At 41.4% G+C, this 24,070-nt stretch overlaps 1 protein-coding gene across 3 annotated transcripts in view; it reads right to left on the minus strand.

The window, feature by feature from the left end:
• Window positions 1–17,301: 17,301 nt before the first annotated feature.
• Window positions 17,302–24,070, minus strand: part of RABGEF1 (RAB guanine nucleotide exchange factor 1) — a 48,405-nt gene continuing 41,636 nt past the window's right edge. For all 3 annotated transcript variants that reach the window (XM_052636125.1, XM_052636126.1, XM_052636127.1), the window contains 2 exons: window positions 22,325–22,581; window positions 17,302–19,845 (listed from right to left, as the gene is read on the minus strand). In XM_052636125.1, coding sequence (XP_052492085.1) covers window positions 19,447–19,845; window positions 22,325–22,581 — 656 coding nt within the window. In that variant the 3' untranslated portion in view covers window positions 17,302–19,446. The remainder of the gene's footprint in view (window positions 19,846–22,324; window positions 22,582–24,070) is intronic.

Consider the following 24,070-nt stretch of genomic DNA (forward strand, 5'->3'; position numbering starts at 1 on the left):
TGCTTTACAGTGAATTAGGCATATGTATGCATACATATATCCCTTCCCTCTTGAGTCTCCCTCCCACCGCCCCACCCCAGACCACTATTTGTAATCACTAAGAATTAAGGGGAAGGGAGAAACAAATGCTCATACAGTCAAATGCAAGCCTGTAAACCTTAGGTATATTCATATATAATCAAATACAATACAAAAGAGCAGTGAAAATAATTGAAAACTGCTGACACAGCAAAGCTCAACTCAGGGAGCAAGTCACACAATGATATATTGAAGCATAATTCCATTGTAAAAAATTTCCAAACATGCTAATATAATGGACATATTGTTTAGAGATGCATACATAATTGATAGAACTCTGACAAAAAGCATGAGAAAAAGATGCACAGGACTTCCCTGGTGGTGCAGTAGGTAAGAATCTGCCTGCCAATGCAGGTGACACCGGTTTGATCCCTCGTCTGGGAAGATTAAGATTCCACATGCCACGTGGCAGCTAAGCCATAACTATGGAGGCTTTGCTCTAAAGCCTGAGAGCCTCAACTACTGAAATCTGCATGCTGCAACTGCTGAAGTCCATGCTCCACAACAAGAGAAACCACTGCAATGAGAAGCCTGTGCACTGCAATGAAGAGTAACCCCCGCTCACTGCAACTAGAGAAAGCTGGCACAAAGCAGCAAAGACCCAGAACAACCAAAAATAAAATTAAATAAAAACTTTAAACAATCGTTAAGAAAAAGATGCACAATCTTCAGGCTAAATGTTAAAATGCTGGACTGGGGAAAGAGTGCACAAGCCAATTCAAAGGTAATGGCAATGTTCCCTCTCTTAAAAAGGGTTATGAGCACACAGCTACTTAACAAATTTAATTTATTGTTTATATTTTATTCGTAACTTAAAATTTTTATTTTCTATCCACTAGATAGCTAATAAAAATGGAAAACACTGTGATTCACCATTGAACTAGAAAGTTGTTGAGTATGAAGATGGTTTATCATGTGACAAAGGCAGCAGAAGCTGCTAAGTATCTTAAAGTAGGTCAAACCTAGGAGATGCCGCTGTGAAGTCATTCAAGAGTCGTGAAACAGAATGACTGTACCCTGAAACACTTATCTTTGACAAAGGTATTAATAGCTTTCAGCTGGCTTTCAAAAGAAGCTGCTTAACTTCCAGTAGAAAATAATTAAACCAAAGATATTTTAATCCTCAAGATTATACCTTCAACCTTAAAGATGGTAAAGTCAATCAAATTACAAGTGGAGGCTTTGACAAGCATGCCAACACAAGCAATGAATAGCTACAAGTGGTCGTAGGTTCTTTAAATCAGTTGGTAAATATGAATTAAACCTGGATTGTGAAAGTGAACAGCAGTGTGGTAGGTCATTGTGTCAGGATAAATATATGCTGTTATAAATTAAAAATAAGTTATGTCAATTCTGTGCATTGAAGTCCAAAAAGAAATAAAAAACATTTTAACTCCACTATTTTCATACACACTTATGTAATCCTTTTTCTGAAAAGCTGTCATTGAATCAATGAACATCTTACATTCAATGAAATATCAGAATCAATAAATAGTTGTTGCATAAGTGAAAGAAGAGTAAACATTTAATAAAAGAAGAAATATGAATTCCAATAGATAGAAAAGGATGTCATTGGTGATAATGATGGGGGACTCACTGAGGATAAACAATTTGCTGGGAGGGAAGGTACATACCTCGACTGCAGGAAGGAGGGCAGGAGACTCTGGTTGGAGGTGGGATTTTGGGTCTAGTCCCGGCTTTGCTGTTCACTGTGTGGATCCCGTTGAGTAAGTCACAAACACTCCGAACCTCAGGCTCTTCATTTCTAAGGTGGAAAAGATAACATCCACTTACTCAAGTCGAAGACAATAAAGAAAACTGAGCACTGAAGAATTGATGCTTTCAAACTGGTGTTGGAGAAAACTCTTGAGAGTCCCTTGGACTGCAAGGAGATCAAACCAGTCAATCCTAAAGGAAACCAACCCTGAATATTCATTAGAAGGACTGATGCTGAAGCTGAAGCTCCAATACTTTAGCTACTTGATGCAAAGAGCCAACTCACTGGAAAAGACCCTAATGCTGGGAAAGATTGAGGGCAGGAGAAAAAAGGGGTGGCAGAAGATGAGATGGCTGGATGGCATCACAGACTCAATGGACATGAGTTTCAGCAAACTCTGGGAGATGGTGAAGGACAGGAAAACCTGGCGTGCTGCAGTCCATGGGGTCACAAAACAGTCAGACACAACTTAGCGACTGAACAACAAAAATCCTCCAAATGTTCTGTAAACTGTAAAATGCTGTCCAAAGATAAGATATGTGCTGTGACAGTTAACCATGGTAAGACCACAACAAACTTTAACTGTTCTGTGAAAGTTCAGGCAGGGTCCCAACCCCTGGTCATCATACTGATGAAATGTAGCTTTGTAACCCTTGGGTTCAAGGAGCTTTAGAATAGTTTATGTCAGCTTCTCAGCATTATTTATTGATAATAATCAGACTGATAATTTACACCTGGTCTTATTGAGGCCCCACAGCGGGCTCTGCCATTGAGGAATGTGCCTATGTGACCGGCAAGATCTTTAAAGGACTCTGCTTTGGGCTCCCTTTTCCAAAGTTTTCATGTACACGTTGATGGTTCCTGATCCAAGAGAAAAAGTGATTTCTGTCTTGGTTCTTATAAAAAATGGACAATAGGACCTGGTCTTTCCAGACCTTTTGCTATGGAATAGCCTTTGACTATAATGCATGTCCTACTTTAACACTGTTGCTATTTATTTTTTTCCTGTAATAAACTGTAGCGTTGCCCTACGAGTTGCCTGAGCAACTGAACCCTGTTAAGTAAAAGTGAAAGTCTCTCAGTCATGTCCGACTCTTCGCGACCCCATGGACTATAGTCCATGGACTTCTCCAGGCCAGAATACTGGAGTGGAAAGCCTTTCCCTTCTCCAGGGGATCTTCCCAACCCAAGGATTGAACCCAGGTCTCCCACATTGCAGGCAGATTCTTTGCCAGCTGAGCCACAGGGAAGCCCAAAAACACTGGAGTGGGTAGCCTATCCCTTCTCCTTCTTAATTGCCACCATTCATGCAGCTGGTGTCTGAAGTAGGACTTATGGAAAGCCTCCTCATTCTTAATGGCTAAGGCATTATCTTAAAAGAAAAAGGATAGGACTTCCCTGGTGGTCCGGTGGTTAGGAACCTGCCTTGCAATGTAGGGGACTCGGATTCAATCCCTGGTCAGGGAAATAAGATCCCACATGCCACTGGGCAACTAAGCCACGACTAGAGAGACCGGTCACTGCATGAGACAACAAAGATCCCGCATGCTGCAGCTGAGGCCAGATGCGGCCAAATAATAAATAATAACAATAATAAATAAACACAGCTCCTAAAAAAAGATAATTCTGATAAAGCAGATGAAAATGAACAAGCCATCCTTGGTTTGAGACAGCACAGATTTTGAAATGAGATACTTATTAATAATAAAACTATCCAGTGAAATCTGGAAATGAAAGAATCCAAACTCCAGGAGCTTAAATGGATCAGAAGGGAAATGCAAACCGATATCAAGTCAGCTACAAATTCAGTCCCATGGTTGCTGCTTTGAGCAGTAGCCAAATGAAAACAAGCTCAGAATCTCCATGGGTTGAGTTCTGCCCTCTCTGGCTGGCGCTATAATTTTTGATGAATCAGCTAAGCCTGTGACACCCATGACGACTCAGAAGATAATTCAAGTGGGGCAAGATTAGAGTGGAGGGCAGGAAGCCATGGAAATAAGGGATTATTCAGTAAAGGAATGGAGACATTTTGTAGATCATCACAGACATCATCCTAATAAACATTTGTGGAAATGACCCTCCCAAGACCTTTGAAATTAGGTCTCTGTCCCTGCTTTGAAGTCTGCTAGCCAGAGGGGGAGTATCTGGGCCACTCCCACCCCATCCTCTGTTGGCTAATACCTTTGTGAGGATGGTTCATGAGGAAGCCCCTAGATTAACGGAATGGATAAAGAAAAGGATATCCAGAGAAGGGTGGGTAACTTTATTGCCCCTCCCTTTATCCACACAAACTGAGATGCCAAAACCCTGCAGGTGCAGCCAGGATTGGGCTATGTATTTAATTATGGATCCAGATCACCCAGGCTGTGACCAAAACCATAATGGAAGGAATCCCACCGGCACTGGCACCATCTAATACTTTACTATTGAGTCCACGGAGAATGTGAAAGAAGCAGCCTCAAAGCCTTTATCCCAGTGACCCCATGGGGAATTTTTTTAAGTTACATGGGGTAGCCACTTAGGAAAACAGATTGGCAGTTCTTCAAAAAGTTAAGCATTGAGTTTGTATTTGACCCTGTAATTCCACTCCTAGAGACTCAACAGAACGGAAGACATGTCAACACAAAAAGATGTACACAGATGTTCACAACAGCGATATCATAGACCAAAAGTGGAAACAGCTCAAATGTTCACCACATGATGAATGGATAAACAAAATGGGCTATATACATGCAATGGAATATTCAGTTCAGTTCAGTTCAGTCCCTCACTTGTGTCCGTCTCTTTGTGACGCCATGAACCACAGCACACCAGGCCTCCCTGTCCATCACCAACTCCCGGAGTCCACCCAAACCCATGTCCATTGAGTCGGTGATGCCATCCAACCATCTCCTCCTCTGTTTTCCCCTTCTCCTCCTGACCTCAATCTTTCCCAGCATCAGGGTCTTTTCAAATGAGCCAGCTCTTTGCATCAAGTGGCCAAAGGACTGGACTTTCAGCTTCAACATCAGTCCTTCCAATGAACACCCAGGACTGATCTCCTTTAGGATGGACTCGTTGGATCTCCTTGCAGTCCAAGGGTCTCAAGAGTCTTCTCCAACACCACAGTTCAAAAGCATCAATTCTTCGGGGCTCAGCTTTCTTTATAATCCAACCCTCACATCCATACATGACCACTGGAAAAACCATAGCCTTGACTAGATGGACTTTTGTTGGCAAAGTAATGTCTCTGCTTTTTAATATGCTGTCTAGGTTGGTCATAACTTTCCTTCCAAGGAGTAAAAGTCTTTTAATTTCATGGCTGCAATCACCATCTGCAGTGATTTTGGAGCCCAGAAAAATAAAGTCAGCCACTGTTTCCACTGTTTCCCCATCTATTTGCCATGAAGTGATGGGACCGGATGCCATGATGTTAGTTTTCTGAAAGTTGAGCTTTAAGCCAACTTTTTCACTCTCCTCTTTCACTTTCATCAAAAGGCTCTTTAGTTCCTCTTCACTTTCTGCCATAAGGGTGGTGTCATCTGCATATCTGAGGTTATTGATATTTCTCCTGGCAATCTTGATTCCAGCTTATGCTTCATCCAGCCCAGCGTTTCTCATGATGTACTCTGCATATAAGTTAAATAAGCAGGTGACAATATACAGCCTTGACATACTCCTTTTCCTATTTGGAACCAGTCTGTTCCATGTCCAGTTCTAACTGTTGCTTCCTGACCTGCATACAGGTTTCTCAAGAGGCAGGTCAGGTGGTCTGGTATTCCCATCTCTTTCAGAATTTTCCACAGTTTATTGTGATCCACACAGTCAAAGGCTTTGGCATAGTCAATAAAGCAGAAATAGATGTTTTTCTGGAACTCTCTTGCTTTTTCGATGATCCAGAGGATGTTGGCAATTTGATCTCTGGTTCCTCTGCCTTTTCTAAAACCAGCTTGAACATCAGGGTATTCACAGTTCACGTATTGCTGAAGCCTGGCTTGGAGAATTTTGAGCATTACTTTACTAACATGTGAGATGAGTGCAATTGTGTCGTAGTTTGAGCATTCTTTTGCATTTCCTTTCTTTGGGATTGGAATGAAAACTGACTTTTCCAGTCCTGCGGCCACTACTGAGTTTTCCAAATGTGCTGGCATATTGAGTGCAGCACTTTCACAGCATCATCTTTCAGGATTTGAAATAGCTCATCTGGAATTCCATCACCTTTACTAGCTTTTTTTATAGTGATGCTTTCTAAGGTCCACTTGACTTCACATTCCAGGATGTCTGGCTCTAGGTGAGTGATCACACCATCGTGATTGGCTTGGTCGTGAAGATCTTTCTTGCATAGTTCTTCTGTGTATTCTTGCCACCTCTTCTTAATATCTTCTGCTCTGTTAGGTCCATACCATTTCTGTCCTTTATCGAGCCCATCTTTGCATGAAATGTTCCCTTGGTGTCTCTAATTTTCTTGAAGAGATCTCTAGTCTTTCCCATTCTGTTGTTTTCCTCTATTTCTTTGCATTGATCGCCGAGGAAGGCTTTCTTATCTCTTCTTGCTATTCTCTGGAACTCTATTCTTCGGAATTCTTTAAAAAAGAAAAGTCTCATTAAATGTTGGAATACATGATTTTTTTAAAAGTACACTGTGCTGATGTCTCCCTTATCACTATGCTCTTACAGTGGAACTAGGGTTAAAGGGCATGACAGAGAAACTTCAGAATCTTCCCTGCTATACCCCAGTTCATTGAACATTTTCATATTGAAAAAGTTTTCTTCCTCAATATCAGACCTGGTTGTCTCTGTGCTGGAACTATGGTTAAGGGCTCCAGAGGCTGGAATATTTCCTCACAAGATACCACTTCTATTAATTTGGACCTAACTGCAAGAATTCCAAATGATTGATGAAACTCACGGTCCTTTCCCCACACTCTGCCACGTTGGAGCTGACAACAGAGAGTGTTTTGTTGCCTAGTGGTTGGGACAGTTGTATTTCTCTGCATCTATCCAATCAGAACCTCAGGATGAAATGATGTGGAGGCCCTTCCGAGTCCCCTCCTGTTGCCATACAACTTGCCCAGTGGGGAACCAGAAGGTCCTGCTTCAAAAGGGGAAAATGGATTGAAATTAATGATATATGGAAGAAGATGAGCTTGCTGCTGAAGGAGAGGGAGAGAATAAATTGTTGATAATGTGGATGTTTTTTGAGGAGCTTAGAACAAGGGAATAAATGTCTCAGTTCTGACTCACACAATCCGTGGGGCAAAGTACATGTTTGCCAAAACCTTTTCCTCTTTTAAACAGCCAACAGAGTGATCTGACCAATGTGGAAAACAGTTTGGTCTCAGAAAGTTAAACATAGAATTATCGTTTGATCCAACAAATCTCTTCTGAGCTACACACTCAAAAGAATTAAAGGCAGGAACTAAAACATACTTGTGTAACAATGTTCACTGCACCATTATTTGCAAGAACTAAAAGGCAGTGAAACCCAAATATCCACCAACAGGTGCATCAACAAAATGATATAAACATCAGTTCAGTTCAGTTGCTCAGTCGTGTCCAACTCTTTGTGACCCCATTGACTGCAGCATGCCAGGCTTCCATGTCCATCACCAACTCCCTAAGCTTACTCAAATTCATGTCCATCAAGTCGGTGAGGCCATCCAACCATCTCATCCTCTGTCGTCCCCTTCTCCTCTTGCTTTCAATTTTTCCCAGCATCAGGGTCTTTTCAAATGAGTCAGCTCTTTGCATCAGGTGGCCAAAGGACTGGACTTTCAGCTTCAACATCCGTCCTTCCAATGAACACCCAGGACTGATTTCCTTTAGGATGGACTCGTTGGATCTCCTTGCAGTCCAAGGGTCTCAAGAGACTTCTCCAACACCACAGTTCAAAAGCATCAATTCTTCAGCGCTCAGCTTTCTTTATAGTCCAACTCTCACATCCACACATGCCCACTGGAAAAACCACAGCCTCGACTAGACAGACCTTTGTTGACAAAGTAATGTCTCTGCTTTATAATATGCTGTCTGAGTGAGTGAGTGGGTGAAGTCGCTCAGTCGTGTCTGACTCTTTGTGACCCCATGAACTGTAGCCCACCAGGATCCTCCATCCATGGGATTTTCCCGGTAAGAATACTGGAGTGGGTTTCCATTTCCTTCTCTAGGAGATCTTCCCAACCCAGGGATTGAACCCAGGTCTCCTGCATTGTAGGCAGATGCTTTACCATCTGAGCCACAGTGTAGGTTAGTCATAACTTACCTTCCAAGGAGTAAGTGTCTTTTAATTTCATGGCTGCAATCACCATCTGCAGTGATTTTGGAACCCAGAAAAATAGTCTGACACTGTTTCCACTGTTTCCCCATCTATTTGCCATGAAGTGATGGGACCGGATGCCATGATGTTAGTTTTCTGAAAGTTGAGCTTTAAGCCAATTTTTCACTCTCCTCTTTCACTTTCATCAAGAAGTTCTTTAGTTCCTCTTCACTTTCTGCCATAAGGGTGGTGTCATCTGCATATCTGAGGTTATTGATATTTCTCCTGGCAATCTTGATTTCAGCTTGTGCTTCATCCAGCCCAGCGTTTCTCATGATGTACTCTGCATATAAGTTAAATAAGCAGGTGACAATATACAGCCTTGATGTACTCCTTGCCCTATTTGGAACCCATCTGTTGTTCCATGTCCAGTTCTAACTGTTGCTTCTTGATCTGCGTACAGAATTCTCAGGAGGCAGGTAAGGTGGTCTGGCATTCCCGTCTCTTTAAGAATTTTCCAGTTTGTTATGATCCACACAGTCAAAGGCTTGGCATGGTCAATAAAGCAGAAGTAGACGTTTTTCTGGAACTCTCTTGCTTTTTCCATGATCCAATGGATGTTGGCAATTTGATCTCTGGTTCCTCTCCCTTTCCTAAATGCAGCTTGAACATCTGGAAGTTCACAGTTCACATACTGTTGAAGCCCGGCTTGGAGAATTTTGAGCATTACTTTGCTAGTGTGTGAGATTGAGTGCCGTTATATGGTAGTTTGAACATTCTTTGGCATTTCCTTTCTTTGGGATTGGAATGAAAACTGACCTTTTCCAGTCCTGTGGCCCTTGCTGAGTTTTTCAAATTTGCTGGCATACTGAGTACAGCACTTTCACAGCATCATCTTTTAGGATTTGAAATAGGTCAACTGGAGTTCTATCACCTCCACTGGCTTTGTTAGTAGTGATGCTTTCTAAGGCCCACTTGACTGCATTTCAGGATGTCTGGCTCTAGGTGAGTGATCGCACCATCATGATTATCTGGGTCGTGAAGATCTTTTTTGTATAGTTCTGTTTTGTTGCTGCCTCTTCTGAGTATCTTCTGCTTCTGTTAGGTCCATACCATTTCTGTCCCTTATTGAACCCATCTTTGCATGAAATGTTCCCTTGGCATCTTTAATTTTCTTGAAGAGATCTGTAGTCTTTCCCATTCTATTGTTTTCCTCTATTTCTTTGCACTGATCACTGAAGAAGTCTTTCTTATCTCTCCTTGCTATTCTTTGGAGCTCTGCATTCAAATGGGTATATCTTTCTTTTTATCCTTTGCCTTTCACTTCTTTTTGTTTCTCAGCTATTTGTAAGGCCTCCTCAGACAACCATTTTGCCTTTTTGCATTTCTTTTTCTCAGGGATGGTCTTGATCACTGCCTCCTGTACAACGTCATGAACCTCGGTCCATAGTTCTTCAGGCACTCTGTCTTTCAAATCTAATGCTGTGAATCTGTTTGTCACTTCCACTGTATCATCATAAGGGATTTGATTCAGGTCATACCTGAATGGTCTAGTGGTTTTCCTACTCTCTTCAATTTAAGTCTGAATTTTTAAAGTCTGATATATACACAGAATGGAATTTAATCTTAAAAAGGAAAGAAATTATGATACTTGCAACAGCAAGGATTAGCCTTGAAAACATTATGATCAATGAAATAAATCAGAAACAAAAGAATATACAGTATGATTTCCCTTACACGAAGGAGCTAGAATAGGCAAATTGATTAGGACAGAAAGTGGAAGAGAGGTTACTGGGAACTGTAGGGGTAGGGGAGTGAGAAGTTACTGTTTAATGGGTACCAATTTCTGCCTGGGATGATGAACACACTCTAGAAATGTATAGTGGCACAACATTTGTGAATGTACTTTAATGACACTGAATTGTACACTTGAAAATGGTCAATTTTATGTTACATACAGTCCACCAATTTTTTTTTTTTTAAAGTGAGCTGACAGCCTGGTACCTAGTGAACTTCTAGGCGTGGTCTATGTCCTCACAACAGACAAACAGGTGGGAGGTCTGACCACGTAACTGTCTGGACCAGGACAAACATGGCTATGCCTTCAGGTTCCCATTTCCTTTATTTATGTAAGTATAGATGATCTATGTTGGGACATTTCTCTCATGTCCAACTGAGGACACATGGGCCTTGTTGAGAGATTACTCTTGCTTGGAACCAATATCTGTCAAAGTATGTGACCCAAGGAAAGAAGTCTGGTTATATTCCCAAGATGTTTTGAACCTGAAACAACAAGAGACGAAGCCTTAAACCTATATTCCCATGAGAAATAATATATGGTACATGAGAAAAGGTACATTTTATTGGGAGGGGCAAAAAAAAAAAGTGATAGATTACTTATGGTTTAATCAGTCAAAAGAAATACCCTCAAAAGTATAGATTGTTATTGATCAGGGAGGAAAAGAACTGTCAAATATTAAAAAAAAAAAGTCTGTGCTGGTGGTACTGGATGGAGCAGCTGTCGGTTTCAGTGAATACCAACCCTCAAATGATTGCAAACACTGGGAATATGTGTGCACATCTAGATTCTCTACACGAACAGGTCCTGTTCCCAGGTGTTCTGTGCACACAGGGTGACAGCCTTTGGCTGCGATACCATTCCTTACATTAATGGTGTTGCTATCTTGTACCCTTTTCCTGAGATAAACTCTAGATTTGTAAGCATTGTCATATGGAATCCTGTCCTTTGTGTGTCTTCAGCAATTCAAACCTGTTTACCACCATTGGGGTAGTTTTCCTGCATTAACAATCAGTCTCCTGATGGGGGCGCTGACAAGGACACAGCTCCTCTTTGGTACTCCCACCCCTAAAACACAAATCCTGTTGTTCAGGCACTTAGTTGTATCTGACTCTTTGACACCCCATGGACTGCAGCCAGGCTTCCCTGTCCTTCACTATCTCATGGAGTTTGCTCAAACTCATGTCCATTGAATCAATGATGCCATCCAACCATCTCATCCTCTGTCGCCCCCTTCTCCTCCTGCCCTCAATCTTCCCCAGAATCAGAGTCTTTTCCAGTGAGTTGGCTCTTCACATCAGGTGGCCAAAGGATTGGAGCTTCAGCTTCAGCATCAGTCCTTCTAGTGAACACTCACATCTAGTCACCATGAAATGATCAAACAAATCCCAGATGAGCGACGTTCTCTAAACATCAAGCCCACCCTCTACATATATATACCAATGTCATGAAAAACAAAACTCCTCATGTACACATTAAATTTCACAATCATCCTCATGTACACATTAAACATAGTTTTGTCAACTATGTCAATAAAGCTGAAAAAACACACCCAAACAAAATAAGGCTGGCAATTATTTAAAGACTAAAAAGACATGACCAATAAATGTGGTAATTAATCCTGCACATGAAACTGGATTTTACCCAAAAAAATCTATTAATTTGGTCTGTTTATTGCCTCAAAGTTAAATTTTCATTGTTATGTAAAACACTGTCCTTATTCTTAGGAGATATATATCTAATGTATTTAGGGATATAAAATTATGATATCTGCACCTAACAAGTACTGCAGCCAGAGTGGGAGGAGGGACAGGGGAGAAAGAAAAAGAGGGAGGGCAAGAGAGAAAAAGCAGTGGCAAAATGTTAAGGATTAGATCAAGGAGAAGGGCATATAGGTTGTTCATTATTCTTCCAATATTTCTGTAGATTTGACATTTTTCAAAACAAAAAATTTATGAGGAAAAACTAACAATCACTGTACTACATTAGACCAAAGGTCGACAAACTTCTGCAAAAAATATTGTAGGTTTTACAGGCCACAGGAACTCTATTCTAACTATTCATCTCTGCCACCTGGTATGAAAGCAACAGAATGAATGGGAGTGGCAGTGTACTAATAAAACTTTATTTACAAAAGCAGGGGGTGGACCAGATTTGGCTGCTGGTCACACTTTTTGACCCCTAATTTTGGCTGTGAGCAACTCAAGGCTGCACCCCAGGGTCGACTGGAAATTCATGGCTGGAATTTATAAAATTCTTAAAACGTGAATCAAATACTGTAGCTTGAAATGCTATAATCCTAGTTGCCTAATAACAAAAACAGCCACACCCATTTCAAACCTCTCCTCTTTTTCATCTTATCTCTAATAAAAACTCTTCAAATTTCATTATCTTCCTGAAGCCCCAAAACTCTTTCTTTACCAACCTCTCTCTTCTCAGTTCTCTGAGATCTTGGGGAGAGTTGATATAAAATGGTGCTTTGAAGTGGAGACTCTGGGAATGTAAAATGGTACAATTGCTATGAAAAACAGTATGGTAGCTCCCCAAAATTAACAAGAGACCAGCCATATGATCCAGCACTTCCAGGAATATATCCAACAGAACAGAATCAGGATGAATGGAAGTCTGAACTCTGTGTTCACTGCAACACTAGTCACAGTTGCTGAGAGGTGGGAAAAAACCTGAATGTCCAAGAGATGACTGGATAAAGAAAATGTGTATACATACGATGGAAAGTGACTCAGCCTTTAAAAAAAAATAAGGAAATTCTGAGACTTCCCTGCTGGTCCAATGGTTAAGACTCTGTACTTCCACTGCAAGGGGCTTACGTTTAATCTCTGGTTGGGGAACTAAAGACCCTGCATGCTGAGCAGCCTGGCCAAAATATTAAAAAATAATTAAGAAAAATTTTTGCAAGTTATTATATACGAGATGGATTTACAACAAGGTCCTACTCTATAGTACAGGGAACTGTATTCAACAACTTGTGATAAACCACAATGGAAAAGAATATGAAAAAGAATGTATATATATGCGTCTAACTGAAGCACTCTGCTGTACAGTAGACATTAACACAGCATTATAAACCAACTATACTTCAATAAAATACATTTAGAAGATTTTTTTTAAAGGAAATAAAAATTTTATTGCAGAATTCTGCAATATGGAACATGGATGGACCTTAAGGACATTAGGCTAAGTGAAACAAGCCAGCATGGAAAGACATGTACTGCCTAATTCCAGTTCCAGGAGGTATCTGAAATAGCCAAATTCACAAAATCAAAGATAGGAAATGGCGGTTACCAGGGGCTGGGGAAATGGGAGATGGGGTTATTCATCAGTAGGCATAAAGTTTCAGTTAAACAAGATGAATAAGCTCTAGAGATCTGCTGTGCAACATTGTACCTAGAGTCAACAATCCTGTACAAAATTTAACCCAAAATTAAACACACAGAAAATTCAGAGGACAGATCTCACATTAAGAGAATAGATCTCATTTTAAGTGTTCTTACCCTTGTAGCTCAGTCGGTAAAAAATCCGCCTGCAGTGCAGGAGACCTGGGTTCAATCCCTGGGTTGGGAAGATCCTCTAAAGGAAATGGCAACCCACTCGAGTATACTTGCCTGAAAAATCTCATGGACAGAGGAGCCTGGTGGGCTGCAGTCCATGGGATCGCAAAGAGCTGGGCACAACTGAATGACTAACACTTACTTACCGCGATACAAAGTAAAAATAGAACAAGAAGAGTGGGGCTCTGGAGCTAGACAGCCAGGGTTTGAATCCTGGTTCCCCACTTCAGCTCTGTGATCTTGCGCAAGACACTCACATTTTGGTGCATCAGCCTCATTTCTGTGCCTTGGAATAACAGTAATACTTCCCTGCAGGTTCCCTGAGAAGGCTCAACGCATGTTGTTGTGGGAAGCACTCAGCACAATGCCTAGCGTGTATTATGCACTAATTAAGGCTCCCTATTATTATTCCTGTTAGTCCAGGTTTATTAGGGCATCCTCAGTGGCCCAATGGTAAAGAAGCCACCTGCCCATGCAGGAGACATGGGTTCAATCCCTGGTCCAGGAAGATCCCACACACTGCGGAGCAAACCAAACCCATGCACCTCAACTAAGGAGCCTGTGCTCTAGAGCCCAGGAGCCACAGCTACTGAAGCCCGCACGCCGCAACCACCGAAACCTGCGCGCAGTAGAGCCCACGCTCCACAACGAGAGAAGCCACTACAATGAGAAGCCAGCTCACCGCAACTAGAGAAGAGCCCTCACGGCAATGAAGATTCAGCACAGCCCAAAATAAAGAAAATGATTAGACCGGGTTTATTACAGACATTCACGAGGTAATACATTTTAAATGCTTGCTTAGCACGGGACCTCGTACACAGGGGCTGAATACACTTGAGATACTCTTTTCCACAGGGCAGTTAAGCCCGAATGTGGTGCCTTGTCTGTCACTTCCATAATATCTTATGGTCGACTAAGCCTTGAGCTATTTGACTTTTCATATTTTTAGAGCTTCCTATTTTTACTGGATTGTAAGTAAGCTGAAGTCAAAGTCCAGGCCATGTTACCTTTTCACGGTCCCTCCAGCACCATTCTTCATATGTAGTCTGGGCTCCACATATATTTAGGGCAGAAAATTAGTACATTTTAAAGACACTTCTGCAGACCACCTTGTCCAACCCCTCACTAATCAGTTCACCCAAATACCCACAAAGGGCTCATTTCAGAACGAGTCACTCTTACTTTGGGGAGGAGAAAGTTTCCACTTGAAATAGTGACCACGTCCATCCGCCCCTCTCATTTTCCAAATCAGGAGAAAAATGACCAAATGCCTCCCGCAACCCACCTCTCCACCACCCAGAGCAGATGCCACTGGAATTTCAGCTTAATTCTGACAACAGACTCATCCTAGTGCTTAGAGGAGAGGCCTCCACATTTAAGAATGCTTACCAGTCTTCTGGCTGCAAACCTCAAATCCAAGAAACTAGCTTTCTTTCAGCTTCATTGACTTTTTACTAAGGGAGCAAGCGATTTTCTTCTGGCAGGGAAACCATTCGACAGGTGCATACTCCTGTGGAGGAAATTTAAGCCAGACACCTACCCCTGCAGACAACTCATTATTCTTTTAAAGCGGGGCAGGCCAGCCAAGAGCTTGATTCCACCCCTAGAGGTGGCATTCTGTATTGGCAACCACTGAGAGGTTGCCTGGGAAACCCTGCTCAGAGACAGCTGTGTCACTTTTAAAACAAACTTCTCCCTTTAAGAGCTAATGTGTGCTAATCCAATTCTGTCATGCAGTAGTTTGAAGCTTTTTTTATACTCTGAGAATATTTTTTTTCTGTTTTCTGATGATAAAACTACCATGCCATTGTATAAAGTTAAGAAGACCAAGGAAATATCAAAAAGGAAAATTAAAACCATCTATAACCCTCAAACCCAATGGTAATTACTGATGAGATTTTGTATTTTTTTTTCTCTAGCACTGCTTGGAATTTTAAAACAGATTTGGAACTATGCTTAATACTGTATGAGGATAGCTTTCTGCATAATTATTCTTTAATTGAAACATCCCCCTCTACACAATTTAAACATTGAATTTTTAAACTTCTATACTTAATGTTTTTATATAACTTTTAAAATTACTTTCTTGGGCTTCCCCGATGGCTCAGAGGGTAAAGAATCCACTTGCAGAACTCAAACAGGGCTCTGTAACAACCTTAGATGGGTGGGATGAGGAGGGAAGGGGGAGGGAGGCTCAAAAGGAAGCAGACATAAGCATACCTATGGCTGATTCATGTTGATGTTTGGCAGACACCAACACAATATTGTAAAGCAATTATCCTTCAATTTAAAAAATAAATTTTTTAAAAAAGAGAGAATCTGCCTGCAATGCAGAAGACACAGGAGACTCGGGTTCAGTCCATGGGTGGGGAACATCCTCTGGAGGAGGAAATGACAACTCACTCCAGTATTCTCACCTGAAAGATCCCACGGACAGAAGAGCCTGATTGGCTACAGTTCACAGGGTTGCAGAGTTGGACAAGATTGAGCGACTAAGCACAAGCACATTTTCTTAGCATTGCTAATTATAGAAATAGGGTTACTGTGCCATTAAAGTAAAAAGATTTTTAAGGCTCTTGACACACAGCCCTGATCTGCTGTCTGGAAATCTGATAATCTGCGCTTTCATCAGTGAGGCACATTTCTCTCTACACTCATAAAGTGCTATATTTGCCAGAAGATGTTCACCTTTGCCAATGTGACAAAAAAAATTGTTATTGAATTATATTCTATTTCTTTGGTTACTAATGAGGTTGAGTATTTTTCATCTGGTGTCCATTTAAAAAAATTTATGATCACTTTTTAACACACTTTTATATATAATTGGCAGTGGTGAATGCCATCAATGTTTCTGATCTCTCAAAGCACATCTCTTCATATTCAAAACTATGTAAGCAGGTGAAATGCCAAGAAAATCTAACATGTTGTGATGCTTTCTTAGTCACAAGAAATCTTGAACACTTCAGGGAAAACGAAGAACATTCCCAGATAAATCGTTGTTCATTTTTAAGTCTATATGGTGAATTGTTCATGTCCTTTGTAGTATTTTTAAATGTTCAAAGTTTTACAGTTATTTGAAAAAGTACTTAATTTTTTTTTTAATATTTGATTTGTCTTTCTTGTTTTTCTCCCAGCTTTATGGTGTATGCTCATTTTCATGTGACTCTCTGCAGCCTGCCAGGCTCCTCTGTCCATGGAATTCTCCAGACAATACTGGAGTGGGTGGCCATTTCCTTCTCCGGGGGATCTTCAGTCCAGGGATTGAACTGGACTTTTCTTGCACTGGTAGGTGGATTCTATACCACTGTACCAACTGGGAAGCCCAGCTTTATGGTGATATTAATTGACATCTCATTGTTTAAGCTGTACAACATTTTGACTTCGTACAACATAAACATTGTGGAATGATTACCACAATATACTTGACACATTCATCACTTTACCTAATGACTTTCTCTTTCTGGTGAGAAATTTAACATCTACTATCTCACCAACTTTAAACAGTACTTACAAAAAGTTTTTGTTAAGTATTTAAAAAATATTTTCTTAAAACATTTACTTATTTGGCCGCACCAGATCTTAGTCACAGCACAATACGTGGGATCTTCTATCTTCACTGCAGCATGCAGGATCTTTAGTTGCAGCATGCAAACTCTTAGTTGCAGTATGTGGGATCTAGTTCCCTGACCAGGGATTGAACCCAGGTCCCTTGCTTTGGGAGCAAAGGACTCACCAGCTGGGAAGTCCTTCTTGTTCTTGATTTTAATTAATGTCTGTTTCATTTTTAAGTACGATAATGACTGCTGTGGTTTAAAAGGGAAACCTTTATAACATGAGAATATTAATACTGTCTATTTTCCTAAGATGAAGAACCAAAAATCGACCTATTGGGAAGAGGAATGGATTAGGAAACTTTATTGATAAGGACTTCTGTTCCAGTCACATTTATAGTACATAAAATGCCAGTATTTTCTGGTTGAGAAAACAGAAACCCTGGCTATGATATTGATGCTGACTTAAAGAGAAACTGTAAGGCAAGAGTCCAAATAAGAATTCAACCAATATAAGACATGCTAAAAAAAAAAAAACAAAACAGTTCAACAATTTACACACAGGTTAGAAGTCAAAAGAAGACAGCTTTTCTTGGGAGGCTGATATGCACATTTTATTTAATAAACATAATGTACAATGACTAAAAGAACGGTATATTCCCAGGAGAAGTAAGAGTGTGTATGTATACCTGGATTAGCACCTAGAGAGTACATAGAAAAGAAAAAAAGGGAAAGCTCTCTACGAAGACCATCTGGGCCCAGGTTTCTATGAGCACATTCTCCAGATACTTGATGGTAATATTCCAAGTGAGCTTGGCCATCAGCTGACTCAGCTGACCACTTCATGTCTTCAGTGCTTTAGGACAACAGATGTATCAATGTGATGCATTTTAGATGTTAATTTAAGTAAAGGGCAACAAGTTTTATACCCACCCTAGTTTTATTCCAAAACTATTGCACTACACATCTGTGGTACACCATGAGGAAGATACTAGAAACACAAAGGAAGCTTTCTTAACAGCTAGTGTGATGTGATCTTGTGCAAAAATGGTGCCCTGGGAATTACAATTTCCCAGGTACTTTGAAAGTCTGCAGACATCACTGATGGGGAGGAGAATCACGATGGTGTATTTAGTTGTGAAAGGCTCCACCAGGATTAGACAAGGCTCCACGCTCCCAGGGACTGGAGAGCTTTACCGAATGAGCTCTGAGTTCACATTTCACTGTACATTTGGTGCCATTTTCTTTGGTTACGTCATATTAGCCATCAGGAGGAAAACGCCTTTGCTTACAAAGCAGATCAGCAGTCCCTAACTGGAGGCAGAACGGGAGACATTTGGCAATGTCTGGAGACGACTTTTCACAACTGGGGGGCTGCTACTGGTGTCTAGTGGGTGTAGAGGCCAGGGACACCACTAAATACAATACACGAAGTGGCGCCCAAATAAAAATGTCCTCAGGCTCCAAACAGTACTGACGTTGAGAAACCCTGAAAGAGGCTTATGTGACATGTGACTGGACTGTCCATAAAGTCACAAGTACACTATGGAAGCAGAGATGCCCCTCTCCCTTGCCTCTGCATTTTAAAGCTCAGAGAGATGTTCCATCAGCTCTCGCCTGCAGAGACCTGTTCTTTTCTGGCTTCTGACTCGGCCCCAGGGCAACCGCCCTGACCAAGAGCTCAGGGAACATTTGCTGAATGGAAGGAGGTCAGAGGCGCTGGAAGCACGGTTCAGCCTCCAGTCTGTACTGAACAGTAACTTCACAAGACTGAAAATGTGATTCAATGGGGTCACGTTCTCTGACTGAACAGGACCTCAAAGTCAGGGCTAACACATTGTTAAAGCTGGAGCCAACATTTCAGGGAGAGTATGTCTAAGTATTTCTGCATTCATTTTAGTGGGGCAAACCAAATAAAACGGTGTTAAAAGGCAAATATTCAATATACTTCATTTCGAACCAAAAAAAAAAAAAAGAAACGGAGTTAACCCATGAAATGCCATGCACAAGACACCATTCCTTCCTTTTTTTTTTTACATATTTACACTTTTACATATTTACTTAGCAATATATCTTCTATCTTTACAATTATAAAATTATGTCAAACTGTAGGAACAGTGGTACCACATACATTTTTTGTAGCATTCATTTGTTTTCTCCTTTAAAAGGCAATTATTTAACCAAATCCAAAAACACACTGAATGCCACAGAGGAAGCACACAGGAAAACCATGGAGAAAAAATAGATTTATAGACAAACTTTTCATACAAGCCTTAAATGAATCTATTTCAGTGACTCAATAAATAGTACTTTATTATTTACTAAGCCTCCCTTGACAGGAAAACAAAACAAAACGAACAAAACAATCCCCACAAACTGTACCTTTAAAAATGCTGATACTTCTAAGCAATTAAGTTATACTCTAGACCCCAATCAGTGGACTGCAGGAAGGGCTGGCTACAATTCAGGCTCAAATAAATACTATCTATGTTAAGTTTTCATCATCCTGCATAAACTTGAGGTTGCAACGGTGGAGGAAGTTTATCATTTTCAACATTTTCAGAGTCAATAGCTGCTACAGATTGATTTGGAGGTCTAATTTCAAGTGGGTATTTCTCAACAATGTCTTGAACCTCTTTTGCGATTCCATCCGTCCAATCTATGAGGTCTTTCTCAAGTTTCTTGGCTTCATTCATAATCCTTTCCTGTCGTTCATTCAACTGAGACAGGAGGTCCAAATTCTTATACATCTGCTTCACACCTAAGCAAGCATCAGGAGACCAACTCTCAGATTCCTGCTTCCTGGGAGAAGTCTGGCCAGACATGTATCGATCAAAATCTTCCTGACTTAAATTCAAAGACTGAGCATCTAATTTCTCAATGAAAGCCACAGCACAGCACTATAAAAAGAAGAGAATGTCATTTATTATAGTTATATAGGAGAGCTACAAACATTCGAAGAGAAGGTAAAAAAATCCTTTTATTACAAAGAATTTAAACAGAATCAAAACTTGACAAGATAATCTCATGACCCTCCATGGACTTCAGCTTCAGAAACTACCATGGCCATTCATGTTGTTTCCTTTATACTCCCATCTGCAATAATGCATTTCTTCCTTTAAAAAAAATTAAATCTAACTGCCAAGTTCATTGAGCCAGAAATTCAGTCCTCTCCTTGGGTGGTTCGATGGTCCTAGGGTCTTGTACAGAATGAAATATTTGAAGAGGCACCTTTAGTATTCATTCCACAATGGTTATCACAGAGCTTCCTGTGTGTTTCCTTGAAGTCACAGGTGCTCTGCTTCCCTGCCACGCTGCAGGGCAGAGGAATCACGGTGTGGCCTGGAGCTCCAGGGCCACGCCCCACAAGGCCCTTCCCTGCGGAGAGGCCTTCCCAGCTCTGCCACTGAGCTCTGCCACAGCCTGCCACTAAGCATGTCCGCAGGTACTTGTGTGCACACAGACCACTGGTCCTCAAGATACTTTAATGTCAAACAGTTAAAAGAATGCACTTTGACACCAGACAACCTGAGTGAAATGTCACCTCTGTCAACTGACAGCCCAGAGCTGTGTGACCCTAGAAAAGTTACCTAAGCCCTCTGTGGTTCCCACATTTGTAAAATGAGGAAAATACCACCCAGATTTATTGTGAAAATTAAACAACGTAGCACATGTCTCACAGGTCTGTAGTAAGCAATGAATAAATGGTAGCAATTATTAGCACAGAAATGCTGGGGGAAATGCTGAGTGACAAAGACATCTTAGTTATACTCTCAACTAATTTTTTCTAGAAGGAGCACATACCATTTTCATACTTTTTTTTTAATAAAGTATTTTCATGAGGAAAACATGAAAAACATCACAGGAGAAAACTGACAGCTCTCAGGATTTCTTTTCAGAAATTCGTTCACAGGATCTTACCTTGTTATTCATAAAAAAGCGAATCTCCTTAAAGAAGATTTAGCAAATCTATTTCAACAGCCTCATCTGACAAGAGCGTGCCTGTCTGACCCTTATCCACCGGCTTACACTATGTGTGTGGAATCAGTGCAGCCTAGTTTCTTCAAAGAAGAGGCCTCTAAGATGATTCTGAGGTTCCTGGTCTAGGCGAGCAGATACACAGTACTGCCACTAATGGAAACAGTACATAATGGAAAAGAAAGAAACATATTATGGGAAAGTGGCTTCAGTTTTGAACAGATTAAATCTGAAGCGTAATAAATTAGCTGGGAAGCTCAGAGTGAGGTCAAAACAGGTGACCTGCAGGTCATCACTACAGGTGACCAGCAGCGCTAGGACCAGAGGAGACGGTCTAGGGAGAGAGATGCACGGAGGACAGAGCCCCCAGGGAGTGACACATTCAAGGGGACAAGGAGGACACCAGGCCCACAAAGAGCCCAGGGGGATGGAGGGGAATCGTGGACGCTGAGGCACACGAGAAGTCCCAGGAGGAAGGCGTCACCAGGAGTGTTAAGGGAGTGAAGTGAAGCAGAGTTCCTGAGGCATGTGGCAACTGGCCAATTCTTTACTTTTGCCACAGTGGTTGCACTGGGGCCGTGACTCTGAGTCTGGCAAGAAGAGGATGAAGAAAAAAGATGTGCACACAGTTAAGGCTGTGGGTCAGGGGGCCAGGAAGAGCTACAGAGTGCAGGCGATTCAAGGATCCGTCTTTTTAGACAATTTACCAGAAATGCTTCCTTATGTAACCTGGCTTCCCCTCCCTACTTATTACCCTGAACAGCTTCCAGCACATGAAACAAAGAACATAAGGTGTCTTGAGGCTCAAATTCATGAATGAGACAATAAATCTAGTCTAACGCAAACAAGGAGAAGTCCAGCGGTCAGTAAAAGGAAGTATGTGGCTTCAGGCCTTAGATGTGTGTACCTCATGACTGTCCCGCCTAGTGTTAATTAGTACTGTAAAAAAACAAGAGCTGAAAATCACTGCACACCCTCTATGCATCAGCATCTCAGTATTCAGTTTTAAGAGGGAATTAGTAGAAATGAAACAAAAAATAAACATTAAGTCTTTTAATAAAGGAATCAGCCCAAGATCTCATTTATTCATGGTTAAAACAACCAAGTAAATGAGCGGCTCTTAGAGCCGGGACTCCGGGGAGCGACAGCCAACAGCACCAAAGACACTCAACGTGGCCATCGTGTGTCCTGTAGGGGAACCACAATGGCTAAGTCCTGGGAGGTGGTATGTGTGCCTGGCCTGGTCACATGTGCTCTGTGATACCAAGCAAACATCCTCAGCTATGCTGACCCCTCAACTCCAGAGCACGAACACATCACAGGCCTGTGAGAGCCCTGTCACATCCTTAAAATGAATACCTCTGGGTTCTTCTCCACAACACCAGCAAGTCAAGTCCTTACCAGATTGGTGAAATAGTAGCCATCCTCGCCCGTCATCAGTCGGCTTGGGTTGCAGAAGCGGGTGATGTACTGGATGTTGGACTGAAGGCGTGGGGGGTTGCCCTTCAAGACGATGTAGATGAGTGTGGGTAAGAAGTCATCGGCTGAAGCCGGCTCATTCTTGGTGATCTTGATGGCATTGAAGATGTGCTTGCTGCACTTGGTGATGCAGGCCAACTTATCCCGGGGCACGCGCTTCGAATCCATCTCAATGATATCTACAAAGGAGAAGAGATGCTGCTTCCAGTGAGGAGACGGTTACATCAAAGAGGCGTCGGGATCATCGTACTTCGTCTCTTAAGTTACAGAGGTGCCCTCGCTAACCCCTTCTCCACTAGTTAACTTAGCGTATGAGAAAGCCTGCAACAACAGTAGACATTAGCTCACACTTGGGGACAGGTGCCCATCAGCCAGGCCCTACACTGCGTGCTCTACAAGCATAATCTCTCCATCCCCAGGATATGCACGTGCACTATTAAGAGAGCTGAGGTTCAGAGAGGGTCAATGATTTGCCCAAGATTATACAATAAAAAGGCTCATAGCAGGGATCTGAAGCCAAGCCTATCTAAGTCTAAAGCGCATTCTTTAAGTCATGATGTAAAATGCTTATGAGCTCCCCAGAGAAATAAGCAGAGTCGTTTCACTGTTTTTGTTCCTCATAAATACATCGTAAAACTCAGTTCAGAAGGCCTCGTTTGCATACAGCTTTTTAGAAGTGTGGCTATTTTACAAGGCATCTCTGAGCTGGTTATCAAAGTGCAAGGGGCTGAAATCCATCACACAGAGGTCCACAGTGGCCAATCCTCGTGGCATATAAATCTCCCACTAGCAACAAGTATCTAATAAGAGCTTTATGACACTTATAACCTGCTGGGTAGCAGAGAGGATGAGCATAGGTATTATTTAATCTCATAAACAATACTTTATTTCTCTCAGAAGCAAAATTATTTCACTGCCCTTCACTACCAAGAAGTCCAACTAGCAGGCTCTTATAAGTTCACACTCTCTGTCACAAGGACTAGGAGGCAATGAGGAGTGATCAAGTTTGAACTCTGCACTGTCAGAACCACACAAAAGGAGGGCAGGTGGGTGTCTCTGGACAGATACACCTCCCTACAGTCTAGAACACCATGAAAGAAAAGAGCTGAAGTGGTTTGACACCAATTTCTTGCCATTAGCAGAAATAAAAGTTTCAGATTTAGGTGGTTCGGTGGTACATGCCAGAGTTTTTTTCTGCTCTCAGCTCTCATCCCCGGGGTCAACTACCTGGGGAAGTTCTCACAGGACCACCAGCCATGGAAGACTAACGTGTGGGAGACAGGAACACTGCACAGTGCTGAGACCTTATTTTAATTTACTAATACTCCCCCCCCCACTACTTACCTGTCTACTGTATGAATTATATAATTGTTTTATTGTTTAAATTTTTAATTCTGCGTTTTAATTACTGTTACTATGTCTCAGCCTATTTATTTTTCTTTTTCTATTTAAATACAACTTATTAACAAAAAGATTTGGGGGAATGTCCACACATATATATATATATAATTTTTTTTTAACCATTTTCACCCTATTTAGCATTCTGCCTTTTACTGTTGGTTTACATTCTCCATTTCAAACATTTAACCATGTTCTCATTAATCTTTATTCCTTAAGTTTTAAAATAAATTAAAAGTGAATTACAGGCACATATTTTATTGCACTTCA

This window comes from Budorcas taxicolor, chromosome 2 (genome assembly GCF_023091745.1).
Source record: "Budorcas taxicolor isolate Tak-1 chromosome 2, Takin1.1, whole genome shotgun sequence".
In the NCBI taxonomy this organism is placed as follows: domain Eukaryota; kingdom Metazoa; phylum Chordata; class Mammalia; order Artiodactyla; family Bovidae; genus Budorcas; species Budorcas taxicolor.